Below are 15,301 nucleotides of genomic sequence, written 5' to 3'. Positions count from 1 at the left end.
GAAAATCCTCAGGGGAAAATTCCCATTAAAACTGGAATGGGAAGTTGATGCAAAAGCTACAGGTACATGAGATACAACTGTCAACACCCAGGAACCTAAAGGTTTAATTTTAATAGGAGATACACCACCTTGACTCTTCAATGTGGTAAGTTAGCAAAAAAATAGGTTTAAAAAAAATCCACTGACTGGCAATGCCAATAACAAAATTTTTGCCTTAAAAAAAAGCACCCCTTGAAAATTTGTAACCGTGGACTGCTAATAAATAAATTCGGGTCTGAATTTTTACTACTTGCCTTATCTGAGTAACTATAAGCCAATCAAGTAACTTAAAGTGGTCCTGGTCAGTAATGCTGAGGAAATCTGGCATAAGCAAACACATATATTGTCTGGAGGTCTACCTCAACCCAGTCCCCTCAGGATTCTCCACGATAAAGATGGGCCAAATGAAAGAGCAAAACCCAGAATTACAAAGGACATAAAAAAGTAGCACTATATGTGGGAGATGACTCCCAGGGATGAGTCTAGCCCTGGCACTGTGGGATCAACAATGCCATCATGACCAAAAAGGGGGAAAAAGAAGTGTAACAAATAAGGTGTTGGTGGCTGAGAGAGTTCAAATAGAGTCAAAAGGCTACTTTGGAGGCTTACACAAGCTTCAGTTAGACATTGCTACCTACCATAACTAGCCAACCCCCAAACCAAAACCATTCCTGCTGATCTTAAAGAACACCTAGGGCATTATATAAGATACTACAAAGGTTCCATGCACTGGGGTAACTTTCCAGAAACCTACATCCTCCAGATGGGTCCCTAGATCAGGTAAGTTCTGAAATACAGAGGGGCCAGCCTCTCCAGAACATCAGCTAGTTTCCTCTTCCTACACCATATTGTCAACAGCCCCTTCTAACAGCCCCTTCTAACCCCTAAAGAGTGGGAGAAAGATCAAAGGTGATGGTGGAGTTATACAGAGAAGGTAGGGTTTAAAGAATGAGTATGATTGCTGTATCACTGTACTTTTCTTTGAGTTTCCAGTATTTCAGAGTAGTGAGATGTAAAAACCTAAAATTGTGGAATTATAACCCATATTAAACTTTGAAATTTGTTCTACAACTAATTGTTCAAATGTGCTTTGAAATTTATTGCTTTTTTGTATATATGTTATTTTTCACAAAAAAGAAAAAAAAATTCTTCTAGCCTCCAGTGTTTTGGAGCCGCTAGAAGGAGAAATCTGAAATAGTGGACTGGTAGCCCATAACAAACCTTGAAATCTGTTCTGTATCTACCTGTTGAAGGGTACTTTGAAAATCATTGCTTTTTCTTTATTTTCTTTGAATATATGTTATATTGAACAATAAAAAATAAAAAAAGAATGGAAGAATCTATTCTATAACTACTTGTTATAATGTACTTTGAAATTTATTGTTTTTTAATATATGTTATATTTCATAATAAAACTTAAAAAAAAAAAAGTAGGGTGGGCCACAGTAGCTCAGCAGGCAGAATTCTTGCCTGCCATGCCAGAGACCCGGGTTTGATTCCCGGTGCCTGGCCATGCAAAAAAGAAAAAAAAAAGTAGCCTTATGAACAAGAAGCAGCAGAAAACAGCAACGGCAATAAAAACACAACAAATAGCAGAAAAGAACCCAAGAACGTTTGATTGGATTTATCGGATACAAAATATAAGCAGTAAATTCAATACTTTAAAAAAATTAGAGAGGAAATCTAAATTATGAAAAGGAATGAGATCATAAAAATTGATGAGAGGTTTGAAAAAGCAACCAAAGAAAATTTGTAGAAAGAAAAACATTATCACTGAAAAATAATCGACTAAAGAGTAGAATAGACAGAGGTAGAGAAAATTAATGTATTACACAGTTTCCCTACAGTATTTCTAGATATAGATTTATTATTTATTTTTTGTGATTTATTTTTAATTCTAAATCTCATGTCCTACCTTAATTCTGAAAAATGTTCAGCTATTCTTTCCTTCAAAAGATGACTTTCTTTAATTCTTTCTGTTTTCTCTCTCTGGATCTCCAATTAGAGTACTCTTTATTTTTAGTCCATACCTTCTAATCTCACTTATAATTTCCATCTCTTTAAGCACCATGCATATAGGTAATTTCTCAGCCTAAATTCAAGTTCATTAATTCTTTCAACTTTGCTGTTTGCTCGAAAAATTTATAATAAAATACTGGGGAAAAATGTACCCAACCAAAAAAAAACTACTACAGGGCTTCTCTACTAAAACTTCAAGGGATGGAAAATTCTAGTTTAAGTCTAATGCTAAAAGCAGATAAGAAAAGTACGGCAGAAAATTTCAAGTGAATCAAAGAAAAACGGTCCTAAGGAAAACAAACAAAACAAATAAAACAATGTGAAAACAATAAATAAATACACTGTGACCAAGTTAAGTATATCTCAGAAATGAAAGGATGGCTCGAATTTAGAAAACCATTAATAATAACTTACCCCCTTGACAGAAAGGAGAAGAAGCATAGGATTCTCTACACACACAGGAAAAGTAGTTGATAAAATTCAATTTCCACTTAAGATAGAAACTCTGAGCAAATTAAGAATGTCACAGAATTTCTTTATTCTAATAAAAGTCGACTATTAAAAAAACTACAGCAATCCTCATAGTATACTGATAAACATTTAAAGCATTTTGTACCAAAAAAAAAACTCATTACCCACTATTATTGCTTCCATTTAAAATTGTATTAAAGGTCAGACATATTAATTAAGAAAAAAGGTATGGAACAGAAAACTGTTTTTGTTTGCACACAAGAGAATCTACAGATAGAATTAAAACAAGAATTTGGTAAGGTTAGAGAATAAATATACTAAGAATTAATTTCATTCACATACATTAGCAACAAAGAAAACATTGTGTCTTTCTTTTTGTTAACTGAATTTGCAAAAAACACCAAAACCATAAGATAACTAAGGATACAGCAAAGTATATGCATGATATTCAAAAAGAACATTATAAAACTTAATTGAAAGACACCTAAGAGCTAAAGAAATGGAGAGATGCTATGTTCATGGATAGGAAGATGCACACTGTCATAAAGATGACAATTCTCCCCAAACTGATCAACAGAATCAATACAATTCCAATTCCCGAAGGTTTTAATGCAAAAGCAAAGGGTTAAGAACAGACAAAACAATTTTGAAAAAGAACAAGGTATAGGAGTCTAGACTATCACATACCAAAATTACCAAAAATCTACAGATAATAACCTGCTGTGGAACTGGTGTTGAAGTAGACAAACAGACCAATGGTACAGAAGAGGGTGAGCAGACACAAACCCACATTCCTAATATACGACAGAGGTAGGATTTCAGAAGGTCAGAAGTGATGGACTATTACATAAATGGTGCTAGGTCAACTGGTTATCCATACGGACCAAAAAAGTATGAAATGGATCCCTACCACAAACGCTACACAAAAATTAACTTCAGATGGATTATACACTTTAAATATGCAAAACAAACTTTATATCTTTGTAGAGGAAATCGGAGTTACATCTTTACATAGTATTGGAGACTGACTCATATGCCCCACCTAAGTAATGCTCAGGTCGCCATCTCTGGTCCTATGGATGTGAACCTATTTTACAGATAGGACCCCTGAAGGTGTTATTAGTTAGGGTGTGCTCAAAACTGAATAAGGGTGGGCCTTATCCCAGTATGGCTGAAGTCCTAAGACACAAAGGAATTTGGACACAGAGAGAAGCCATGGCAACAGCCAGAAGCTGGAAGTCAGCAGAACCCAGAAGAGAAAGAAGATGCCAGTGCTTGCATTGTCATGTAACAGAAAAAGCAAGGAAGAGCGAAGATTGCTGGTAAGCCGAAAGACATTACCCCTGGGAAGAAGCAAGCCTTCCAGCCTCTAGAACCGTGAGCCAAAAAAGTCCTGCTGTTAAGCCAACCCACTGTATGGTATTTGTTTTAGCAGCTAAAAAGCTCAAGTAAGTACGAAAAAATTTCTTAAACAAGACATAACAAGCACAAATCATCAAGAAAAAGATCCTTAAAGTTCATTACATTAAAATTATCAACCTCAAAAAAAGTAAAAGGACAAGTCACAAACTGGTAGGAGATAAATATAACATATGACTGACACAAAATTAATATCTAGAACATATAAACAACTTGAAATTGAAAAGTGAAACAGTTCAATTGAAAAATGGATAAAAGATTAAAATAAATTTTAAAAATTCACAAAAGAAATGTAGTCAGTGTATTTGCGCAAATTAAGATCATTATGAGACACCATTTTATATTCCTCCAGTTGGTAAAAATTAACGCTATCTATTGTGATGATGCACAGCAATAGGAAAAACAACTGCTTGTCTGTGGGAACATAAACGACATTCAATTACTTTGAAAAACAATTTGTCAATACTAATTACGTTAAAGACACTCTAAGGATGAAATTCCACATAGCTGTAAAACCTTCACACCTGTATAAAAGGGGACATGTTCAATACTATTTATAGAGGCATTTCATGTAATATATAAAAAAAGTTGAAACATTTTATATGTCCTTCAACAAGAGAATGGATAAATTGTAGAAGAATAACTCAATGAGCTACTATACAGAAATGAAAATGAATGGAATAAAGCCATATCTGTTAACACGAATCTCACACATAAACTATTAAGGAAAAGAAAATAAATTGCAAAAGAGTATTTTCACTATATCATTTACATAAAGTTTTGAAACATGAAAAAATACTATAAATTGTTTAGGGGTTAAATATACATAAATGTAGCAAAAATATTAAGGGATGCAAGAGAATGATAACCATAAAACTGAAAATAGTAGTTACCTGTGATGAAGACGAGTATCTTTTATTTCTTAAGCATGGATACTTACTGTTTTATTCTTTAACTATTTTATACTTTTTAAGTATGTATAATAAATTAAAAATTAAATAAAGGATTTGCTATAGAGATGAATAAATATAACTTTTGGATAAGAACTAAGTTTCACAGGTAAAAAAAAAAACAGAATACGACGAAAACGAAGACCAGTATTCTTGGTAATGAGAGTTTATAACGGAGAACTTGCTTGAAAACATCATTAATAAACTTTGTTACTATTCTTTTACCTGTCTCTTATATGTCTCAAGTTGACTTCGAGCTGCATTGGCTTTTCTTAACTCTTCCTCTAGACTGACAGTGTTCTGCATATACATAGTATTCTTCTCTTCTAAGAGTTTAACCTGCCTCCTCAAATCACCAAGATCTTCTAGCTTCTTTTTATAAGATTCCACTTGGCCTTCTAGTTTAGTCACTTTATCAGAAGAATGTCTAGAATGCAAGGGGAAATAAAAAATCAGACACACATCCACAGTTGTGAGGTGTATTAGAAAGCGCTAGATCAAGAAGGATTGGCAGGAAAAAAACATGTTCTAATGAAATTATAAGACCCAAACTATAAAAGGTTAAGTGTTTACTTAGGCTCAGAAATATGACTAAAATTACGGCTAAATGTGTAATGGAAAATGCCATATAACTGAAGGGAGAGCAAGTAGGAGGGGATAGCTAGTAGAGTCACATGTAACACAGAGGTCAAATAAACTCTCAGCCCTTCTCTGACACAGGACCCATGTTACCTCAATTATCTTTTCTCCTCTCATCTTGAAACACCTTCCTTAGCATATGTATATGTTTAGGTTTCTTTCATCTTAAAAAAAGAGAAAGGTTTATTACTTTCTCCTTCCCTCCAGAACCAAATTTTTATTAAATAAGGTAAAAGGATTGGCAGGAAAAAAAACATGTTCTAATGAAATTATAAGACCCAAACTATAAAAGGGTAAGTGTTTACTTAGGTTCAGAAATATGACTAAAATTATGGCTAAATGTGTAATGGACAATGCCATATAACTGAAGGGATAGCAAGTAGGAGAGGATAGCTAGCAGAGTTTATTTGACCTCTGTGTTACATGTGACACAGAATCCAAATGATTTAGTAATTAGTAGGTTATTAGTGACAAGAGGAACATCTGTTTCAGTGGAGTAATGGGGAAGGAGCGACACGGCAAATTTTAGTGGGTTGATGACAGAATGTTAAGTTTTACCTTATTTAATAAAAATTTGGTTCTGGGGGGAAGGAGAAAGTAATAAGCCTTTCTCTTTTTTTAAGATGAAAGAAACCTAAACATGTACATATGCTAAGGAAGGTGTTTCAAGATGAGAGGAGAAAAGATAATTGAGGTAACATGGGTCCTGCGTCAGAGAAGGGCTTAGACTCAGAGCATACATAAAGGAATTAGCACTGGACAGGAGGAAGAACAGTTCTACACTCTAGAAACAGAAAAGACAGGTAAGAACAGGGAAGTTTAGAGATACAGAATACACAGAATGTGGAAGTTAAATAAATCATGACTTTCTTTTCCTGTGAAGTAGGAGACAAGTTCTTCTGCTGAGACTAAGGCATGGGGTAGATGTGGTGGGCCAGCAATTAGGTGAGCAGAATTACAAAAATAAGAAATGGCTGTGGGAGTAACAGAGACGGAACTATCTACGGACGACCATAGGAGGGTAGACCAGTATAAGGAACCCACTGGATACTAGAGATTATTAATTTCTGGTAGCTCCAAACTATATACTGATGTGATTTTCTCTATTAGGACCCAGTATTCAAAGAGCAAAAGTAGAAAATACAGATGACTGGAATGATCCAATAGAGCCTAGGAGAAGGAAAAGTAAGGTGGCAAACAGTTGAGGGGGCCTGTGAGAGAATAAGATAAAAAGAGTCTAAATTAATTACTAGCAAGGAAATGAAGTCTTGTGGGGTCTGACAGTATCTAAAAATAGGAAGACTGGAGGTCTCTAAATTAAAGAACAGGAGTGAAGAGACTAAAAGCTTCAGTGCAATGAGAGTATAAAGTGACAGGTGAAGATTAATTTTTATTTTACACAACTTATATAGCACTTTTTTCCCTAGATAACTGTTGTAAATATTTCCAAGAACAACTCATTTAATTCCTTATATAATGAGGTAGGCAGGTTTCTCAGATGAGAAAACGGTTGCATAGAGGCTAAATAAATGGTAGGATTGGGATTTGAACCCAGGTGGGCGGCTCTTAATCATTCTGCTCTGCACAGAGGCCCTAGAGTTTAAAATGTCAGTGGCAGAGATGTCCTGGGTGATGACAGCTCCAAGCTTCCACAGAGGTGGGATGACTGCTTACCTAAGAACATCTATTTCATCTTTTAGAGACTGGGCTTCATCTGCCAAAGTGGTTAGTTCATCATTCTGTTGCCGAAGTTCAGAGATTTCCTTCTCTAGCTCTTCACAGCGTATTCGATAATCATCTTTGGCTGCTTCTAGTCTGTAACCAAAACATAAACAAACTAAGAAAGCATTACTGTCTGCTAGTAAATTTTACTGTCTTAGAAGAGTAAAGGGAGTAAAGGGAAATAAAAATTTAAAGCATGAGAATAAACTTTCCTTAAATTTGTCTCCCACTATCTTGAAAATTGTTTCCACTGTTCCAAGGCTTTAGGAAAGGTGACAGCTGATTACCATTCTTTATTCAGAAAGTTAACATCAAGTAACGTTTTCTAAAACAATGCAGGCATAATTTGTTTAAATTTTACATTTTGATTATGAAATTAACATGTTTATTGCTGAAAATTTGAAACTTAAAGAAAATTAAAATCATACATGAATCTGGAGAGATGATTAGTGTTAACATATTTGGAGTACATCTATCTTTCAGCCTTATTTCTATTCAAAGATTTTTTTTTCCAAAATATGGATAATACATTTCTGATTCCTTATTTACTTAGATATACTTAAAGTACAGCCTTCTTTTTGATTACCTGGGTCTTTTCTCTCCTGTCACAATTATTTTATCCAGTCAATAGTTAACTTTAAATTTTATTTATATAGGTATTTAATGTATGGACATTCTTAATTTTTATGTAATACAACTGGTTAATCTTATACTTTATAGTTTCCACTTTTATTGTATAATTAGAAGGTTTTTTTCTTTTAATCCTATGTTTTCTCTTGGTACTAACATGCTTTTAATTTTTTTTTTTAATGCATTGGAACTCGAACCTGGGTCTCCAGCATGGCAGTCAAGATCTCTACCACTGAGGCATAGATGCCTTAATTTTTAACATTTATTTTTATTTGCCTGAAATTAATTATGGTATTTGATGTAATGCAGGAATCTAATGTTTCCTGCCAAAATATCTACCAACTGTTACCAAATCATTTAACAAGTATTCTAACTTTTTACCTACTGATTAGAAAATGTCACCTTTGTCATATCACACGTTTTTATATATACCGAGGATCTGTTTCTTGATCTTATACTGTGTCACTGGGTTGTCTGTATTTTGCTATTCTAGTACACTGTACTTTAATCAGTGTAGAATTATATCACATTTCAGTATTGGAAATGGTAAGTACTCCCTCATTATACTTTATCCTCAAAATGTTTTGAGTCATTCCTGTTCATTAATTCTAGATGAACATAAAATTCAGATCGGAATCTAATTCAAGTTATTTAAAAATTTATGGAAATATTCTTTACTATGCTCCATAAACATGTAAAAAATCATTTTTCTCTCTCCACATATTAAAATTTTTTGTTTTACATATGTTTCATCATATAAGCATCCTATATTACTTAAAATTTTCTCTATATTTTTATAAATAGAAGTTTTCCCTGATGATACTGTTAAGGCTAGGATAGCTTAGACCTAAGGCAAATAGGACTTACAGTTACCTTCTCTCTCTTAAACTTAATGGTTCTAAGAACTTTTCAGTTGATTCTCTTACGTCTTCTAGGTAGACAAAAATATCTATAAATGATCATTTAGTTTTCACCTTTCTACTATTTTCAGCTCACTTTGTTTCCTTAATTCATTATTAGAAAACAGGTAAATTTAAACAGCAATTGTGTACCAGGTACTGTTCTCAGTTCTTTACATATAATAACTCATTTAATCTTCACAAAAATTGTAGAAGATAGATAATACTAGTACACCATGTTATAGCTGAGGGAGCACAGGTATGTCCCATGTTACAGAACTAACAAGTAGCAAGGTTAGGATATTTAGAATGGCTAGGAAAAAGTCAAATGATAGATGAACACTCATCATCTTGTACTTAATTTTATTAAGAATTCACACACCAAGATTATAGTTTTCTTTCTCCTTTAATTCATGGTTTGAAGAAGTTATATTAATAGATTTAATAGTTATTTTAATGGGCTAATAATAACGAACAGGTTAACAATCCTGGGATAATCATATGGTGCATTTTATTTGCTGCTATTTAATTTAGGATTGTTTTAAAAAAGAACTTCTCCAGTTCTGTAATTTTGTTTTGTCTTGCAGAACATCAACATATCTCCTTTTAGTTCTTTTTCCCTTTGACTACCATTCTAGTTAGCTAGCGGCTAGAATGCAACACACCAGAGACGGACTGGCTTTCAATAAAAAGGAATTTATTGGGTGGGTCACGGTGGCTCAGCAGGCAAGAATGCTCGCCTGCCATGCCAGAGGAACTGGGTTCGATTCCTGGTGCCTGCCCACGTAAAAAAAAAACAAAAAAAAAAAACAAAAAAAAACGGGGGGATTTATTTTGTTAATGTATAGTTCTTCAGGGGAAAGGCAGCGGGTGATCTCTGCTGGCCTTCTCCCCAGGCCTCTGGGTTCCAACAGCTTTCCCCAGGGTGATTCCATTCTGCATCTCCAAAGGCCTGGGCTGAGCTGCGAGTGCTGAAATGAGGTATGCTGAGCTGCTTTTTTTTTTTTTTTAATTCAATGGAAATTTATTTCTTGTTGATGAAAGTGTAAAATAGGGATTCCATAGCACTGAAATTCTTTTCTGTATGGGATACGTAAGAGAAACAGAACCTTTCCTTTGATGGATTCACCATTTCAACATATGACTTACAAATTTTTTTTCTGCCTTATTTTAAAAATTTTTTATAAATTAAAAAAAATTATAAGAAACATAAACATTCCCAACACACAAACTCAGCAATTCACAATATTACCACATAGTTGCATATTCATCATCATGATCATTTCCCAGAACATTAGCATCAATTCAGAAAAAGAAATAAAAAGACAACAGAAAAATATAACAAACAGAAAAAAAAAATTTTTACAGGCCATACCCCTTACTGATCCCTTTCATTGATCACTAGCATTTCAAACTAAATTTATTTTAACATTTGTTCCCCCTATTATTAATTTTATTCCATATGTTCCTCTCATCTGTTGACAAGGTAGATAAAAGGAGCATCAGACACAAGGTTTTCACAATCACACAGTCACATTGTGAAAGCTATATCATTATATAATCATCATCAAGAAACATGGCTACTGGAACACAGCTCTACAATTTCAGGCAGTTCCCTCCAGCCTCTCCATTACATCTTGGATAACAAGGTGATATCTACTTAATGCATAAGAATAACCTTCAGGATAACCTCTCGACTCTGGAATCTCTTAGCCATTGACACTTTGTCTCATTTCACCCTTTCCCCTTTTGGTCGAGAAGGTTTTCTCAATCCCTTGATGCTGGGTCTCAGCTCATTCTAGAGTTATCCTCAATCCCTTGATGCTGAATCTCAGCTCATTCTGGGATTTCTGTCCCATGCTGCCAGGAAAGTCCACACCCCTGGTAGTTATGTCCCACGTAGACAGGGCGAGGGTGGTGAGTCTGCTTGTTGTGTTGGCTGGAGAGAGAGGCCACGTCTGAGCAACAAAAGAGGCTCTCTTGGGGGTGACTCTTAGGCTTAATTTTAACTAGGCTTGACCTATCCCCTGTGGGGTTAAGTTTCATATGAACAAACCCCAAGACTGGGGGCTCAGCCTATAGCTTTGGTTGTCCACACTGCTTGTGAGAGTATCAAGAATTCAACTTGGGTAAGTTGAGTTTTCCCCCGTTCTTACCATTCCCCAAAGGGGACTTTGCAAATACTTTTCCACTCACTGATCAAATCACTCTGGGATTCATCAGGGCATCACCTGGACAAACCAACAAAACCTCATGTCCTATACAAATTCCATGTACTTAAGGTGCTCAATCAACTATCTACATAAGTTATATTAGGAGATGCACTAGTCAAAGTATAGATTTGTACCAAATAAACATTTTTTGCTTTAGTCTCACACATTAGTTGAAATTTAAAAATATTAAGTACCATCTATTTTCAGCACACTGCAGTAATGACATTCTTTTGTTCTTCCTCATGCAAAAACATTTTCAAATTTCTACATTTAGTCACTATCATTATACACTCTAGGCATTCCTAGAATACACCATCTCAATCTCTATCGTCTATCTTTCTTTGTGATTTCATTTATGCCCCAGCCCTCCTCCCGCTATCATTCTCATATGCCATTTCATTCAGTGTTTTAACATAATTGTATTACAGTTAGGTAATATTGTGCTGTCCATTTCTGAGTTTTTATATTCAGTCCTGTTGCACAATCTGTATCCCTTCAGCTCCAATTACCCAATATCTTACCCTATTTCTATCTCCTGATGGTCACTGTTACCAACGAAATATTCCAAGTATTATTCACTAATGTCAGTTCATATCAGTGAGACCATACAGTATTTGTCCTTTTGTTTCTGGCTAATCACACTCAGCATAACGTCCTTAAGGTCCATTCATGTTGTTACATATTTCATAACTTTATTCTGTCTTACAGCTGCATAATATTCCATCTTATGTAAATGTCACAGTTTGTTTAGTCAACTGTCTGTTGATGGACATTCTGGCTGTTTCCATCTCTTGGTAATTGTTAATAATGCTGCTATAAACATTGGTGTGCAAACGTCCATTTGTGTCCTTGGCCTCGTGTCCTTTGAGTAGAGACAGCATATAGATGGGTCCTGTTTTTTAATCCATTCTGCCAGACTATGTCTTTTGACCCATTAACATTCAGTGTTATTACTGCATGGGTAGTACTTTCTTCTACTATTTTGCCCTCTGGATTTTATATGTCATATCTAATTTTCCTTCTTTTTACCTTTACTCATAGTCTTCCTTTCTACACTCTTCTCCACACCTCTCTCTTCTGTCTTCGTATCTGTCTCTAGTGTTCCCTTCAGTATTTCTTGCAGAGCTGGTCTCTTGGTCACAAATTCTCTCAGTAATTTTTTGTCTGAAAATGTTTTAATTTCTCCCTCATTTTTGAAGGACAATTTTGCTGGGTATAGAATTCTTGGTTGGCAGTTTTTCTCTTTTAGTAATTTAAATATATCATTCCTCGCCTCCATGGTTTCTGCTGAGAAATCTACACACAGTCTTATCGGATTTCCCTTGTATGTGATGGATTGCTTTTCTCTTGCTGCTTTCAAGATCCGCTCTTTCTCTTTGACCTCTGACATTCTGATTATTAAATGTCTTGGAGTATGTCTATTTGGATCTATTCTCTTTGGGGTACGCTGCAGTTCTTGGATCTGTAATTTTAAGTCTTTCATAAGAGTTGGGAAATTTTCAGTGATAATTTCCTCCATTAGTCTTTCTCCTCCTTTTCCCTTCTCTTCTCCTTCTGGGATACCCACAACATGTATATTCGTACGCTTCATATTGTCTTTCAATTCTCTGAGTCCCTGCTCATATTTTTCCATTTTTTCCCCTATAGTTTCTGTTTCTTGTTGGATTTCAGATGTTCCATCCTCCAGTTTAGAAATCCTATGTTCTGTCTCTCGAAATCTACCATTGTAGGTTTCCATTGTTTTTTTCATTTCTTCTACTGTGTCTTTCATTCCCATAAGTTCTGTGATTTGTTTCTTCAGACTTTCAGTTCGTTCTTTTTGTTCTTTCCTTGCCTTCTTTATATACTCCCTCAATTCATTGATTTGGGTTTTGATGAGGTTTTCCATGTCTGTTCGTATATTCTGAATTAATTGTTTCAGCTCCTGTATGTCATTTGAATTGTTGGTTTGTTCCTTTGACTGGGCCATATCTTCAATTTTCCTAGTATGATTTGTTATTTTTTGCTGGCGTCTAGGCATTTAATTACCTTAATTAGTTTATTCTGGAGATTGTTTTCACTTCTTTTATCTAGGGTTTTCTTGCTGGATGAATTTGTTGTCTATCTGTTCTTTGACATTCTGTTCAGCTTTATCTGGACCTTTAGCTTAAGTTTTGTTTAACAGAGGAGAATTTTTTAGTTCTTGTTTTCTTGTTTCTTGCCCTGCTTGTGTGGTGCCTTCCCCCCCCCCCCACACTTAGGAGGGTCTACTTAGATATTATAGACCCCAGCCAGATTTTCCAGACCAAATTGGCCTCCTATCAGGAGGAAAGAGTCGCCTATGTTGGTTTTCCCTGAGGGTGAGACCCATCAGGTTGAAAAACTTTCCTGTGAAGTCTCTGGACTCTGTTTCTCTTATCCTGCCCTGTGTGTGGTGCTTGTCTGACTGCAGGTCCCACCAGCATAAGATGATGTGGTACCTTTAACTTTGGCAGACTCTCCCTGCTGGGGGCGTGGTGGAGACAGAGAGGTTGTAGGCTGGCTTTAATGGCTTCAAATTACCAAGCCCTGGGGTCTGAATTCCTTGAAGGAGGGATTCCACCTGAGTTGAGCTTCACTCCTCCCCTGGGGAAGGCACAGGCTCCAGACAAGCCCCCAAAAGAGCTCACTTCTGCCTATGCCTGGGGCAGTTGCAGCCTAAAAAGTCCTGCCGCTGTATCCAGAGGCAGTCAAGCCTTTGTAGATACACAGACACAAAAACCTCTGTTTCCTTCTTTTTTTTTCCACTTTTTTCTGTCAGTCCTGCCCCCTTGGCGCCAGGGCAAAAATGAGCAACCTCTGCTTTGATCAGGTTCACCTAAGCTGGGGGCCTATTTTTAGTAGTCAGAATTTGTTAATTAGTTCCACAACTGGCATTTGATTGTGCCCAGTCCCTGCTGCTGGTAAAGTCCTTTCCTTTCCCCTCTGGGAAGTGGCCTGTGGGGGAGGGGCACTGGCCGCTGCAGCTTTGGAAACTCACGGTTCTGGGGGATGCTCGTAGCCGGTTCAGCTGGTCCAGACTGGGGTACGCTGTGTGTCTGGTCACTGACGTGGCCCCAGGAGCTGTTCTGTACTGTTTCTGGTTATTTAGCATTGTTCTGGAGGATGAACTAAAATGCGCACATTGTTAAGCCGCCATCTTGACCCGGACTCGCTGAGTTGCTTTTGCTGTGCTATGTTGAGCTCTCTCATTTAAGCACCGATCAATTAAATCAAACATCATTCACTGCAGCAGGCACACCTCCTAGCCAACTGCAGATGCAATCAGTAACAGATGAGGTTCACATGCCATTGGTTCATGTTCACAGCAAAAGAACTAGGCACCTTTACCTAGCCAAGTTGACACCCGAATCTAACTACCACAACTACCCAACTGCCAAAGGGCCTTTTCACTCCCAGAAGACTGCTTCTTTAAATCAGCTTCTCTTTAAAATCCTCTCCCTTCATGGTGTGCCTAGAAAGGGCATCAGTCTCTAAATTTCATGTCTGTACCTTTTTAGGAGATGTGGCATCTCCTATTATAAGGAGATGCAATACTTTGAATTCCCTTTCCTGCAGGTGGTAGTCTAATATGTCTTAGTTACTTTTATTTCCCCAAGTAATTTCTGATTTTGGTGATATTTCTGGTGAGCAAGCCAACTCACCCTCAAGTCCCTTCATTAATGTTCCTCCTGTGTTTTTTTCCCTTTTATTCAACCTGCCTCTGTTTATTACAAACCTCCGGGGCAAGGTGGGGGAGGGGCAAGTATATGAAATGCATACCTGGTATTATTGTTTTTTCCTTTTACTCAGTTGTTTTGCAGTTTAGGCATTCTGCCATCAAAAAATGTTCAAGGTATAGTTTTGGTACAATTTCTCCTAAATGTATTACATTATTTCAGGTTGTGTGGAGGAGGAAATTTTGGGAAGTTGGTTATCACTCAGCCTCCTTTGTCCAAAGCTACCCAGAAATCTGAACAATATATTCTTAACTTTAAATTATATTTATAAAATTTTTAGAAATTACATTTTTTAAAAATAATTTTTTATTAATTAAAAAAAAATTAGAAATTACATTTTAATAAACGGTCTTTTACCTGAATGTTTCTTCCTGGAGCTGTTCTAACTGAGTTTGGAGCTGCAGATGCCTTCTTCCTGCTGGACTATTAGGATCTTCAATAGAATCAGACTGATTGAGTCTTTCCATTAATATTTGATTCTCTGCCAACAAACTGCTTTTCTCTTCTTGCAATGCTGCAACCTATTAGAATATAAAAACACAGTAGCTATTTCTTCTGATTAT

At 35.9% G+C, this 15,301-nt stretch overlaps 1 protein-coding gene across 3 annotated transcripts in view; it reads right to left on the bottom strand.

Annotated features, from left to right (window-relative positions):
* HOOK3 (hook microtubule tethering protein 3) overlaps window positions 1-15,301 on the bottom strand; it is a 176,191-nt gene that overhangs the window by 57,631 nt on the left and 103,259 nt on the right. For all 3 annotated transcript variants that reach the window (XM_077152641.1, XM_077152638.1, XM_077152639.1), the window contains 3 exons: window positions 15,096-15,259; window positions 7,212-7,352; window positions 5,124-5,325 (listed from right to left, as the gene is read on the bottom strand). In XM_077152641.1, coding sequence (XP_077008756.1) covers window positions 5,124-5,325; window positions 7,212-7,352; window positions 15,096-15,259 — 507 coding nt within the window. The remainder of the gene's footprint in view (window positions 1-5,123; window positions 5,326-7,211; window positions 7,353-15,095; window positions 15,260-15,301) is intronic.

Source organism: Tamandua tetradactyla, chromosome 3 (genome assembly GCF_023851605.1).
Source record: "Tamandua tetradactyla isolate mTamTet1 chromosome 3, mTamTet1.pri, whole genome shotgun sequence".
In the NCBI taxonomy this organism is placed as follows: Eukaryota; Metazoa; Chordata; class Mammalia; order Pilosa; family Myrmecophagidae; genus Tamandua; species Tamandua tetradactyla.
This window is presented reverse-complemented; position numbering and strand designations above follow the sequence as displayed.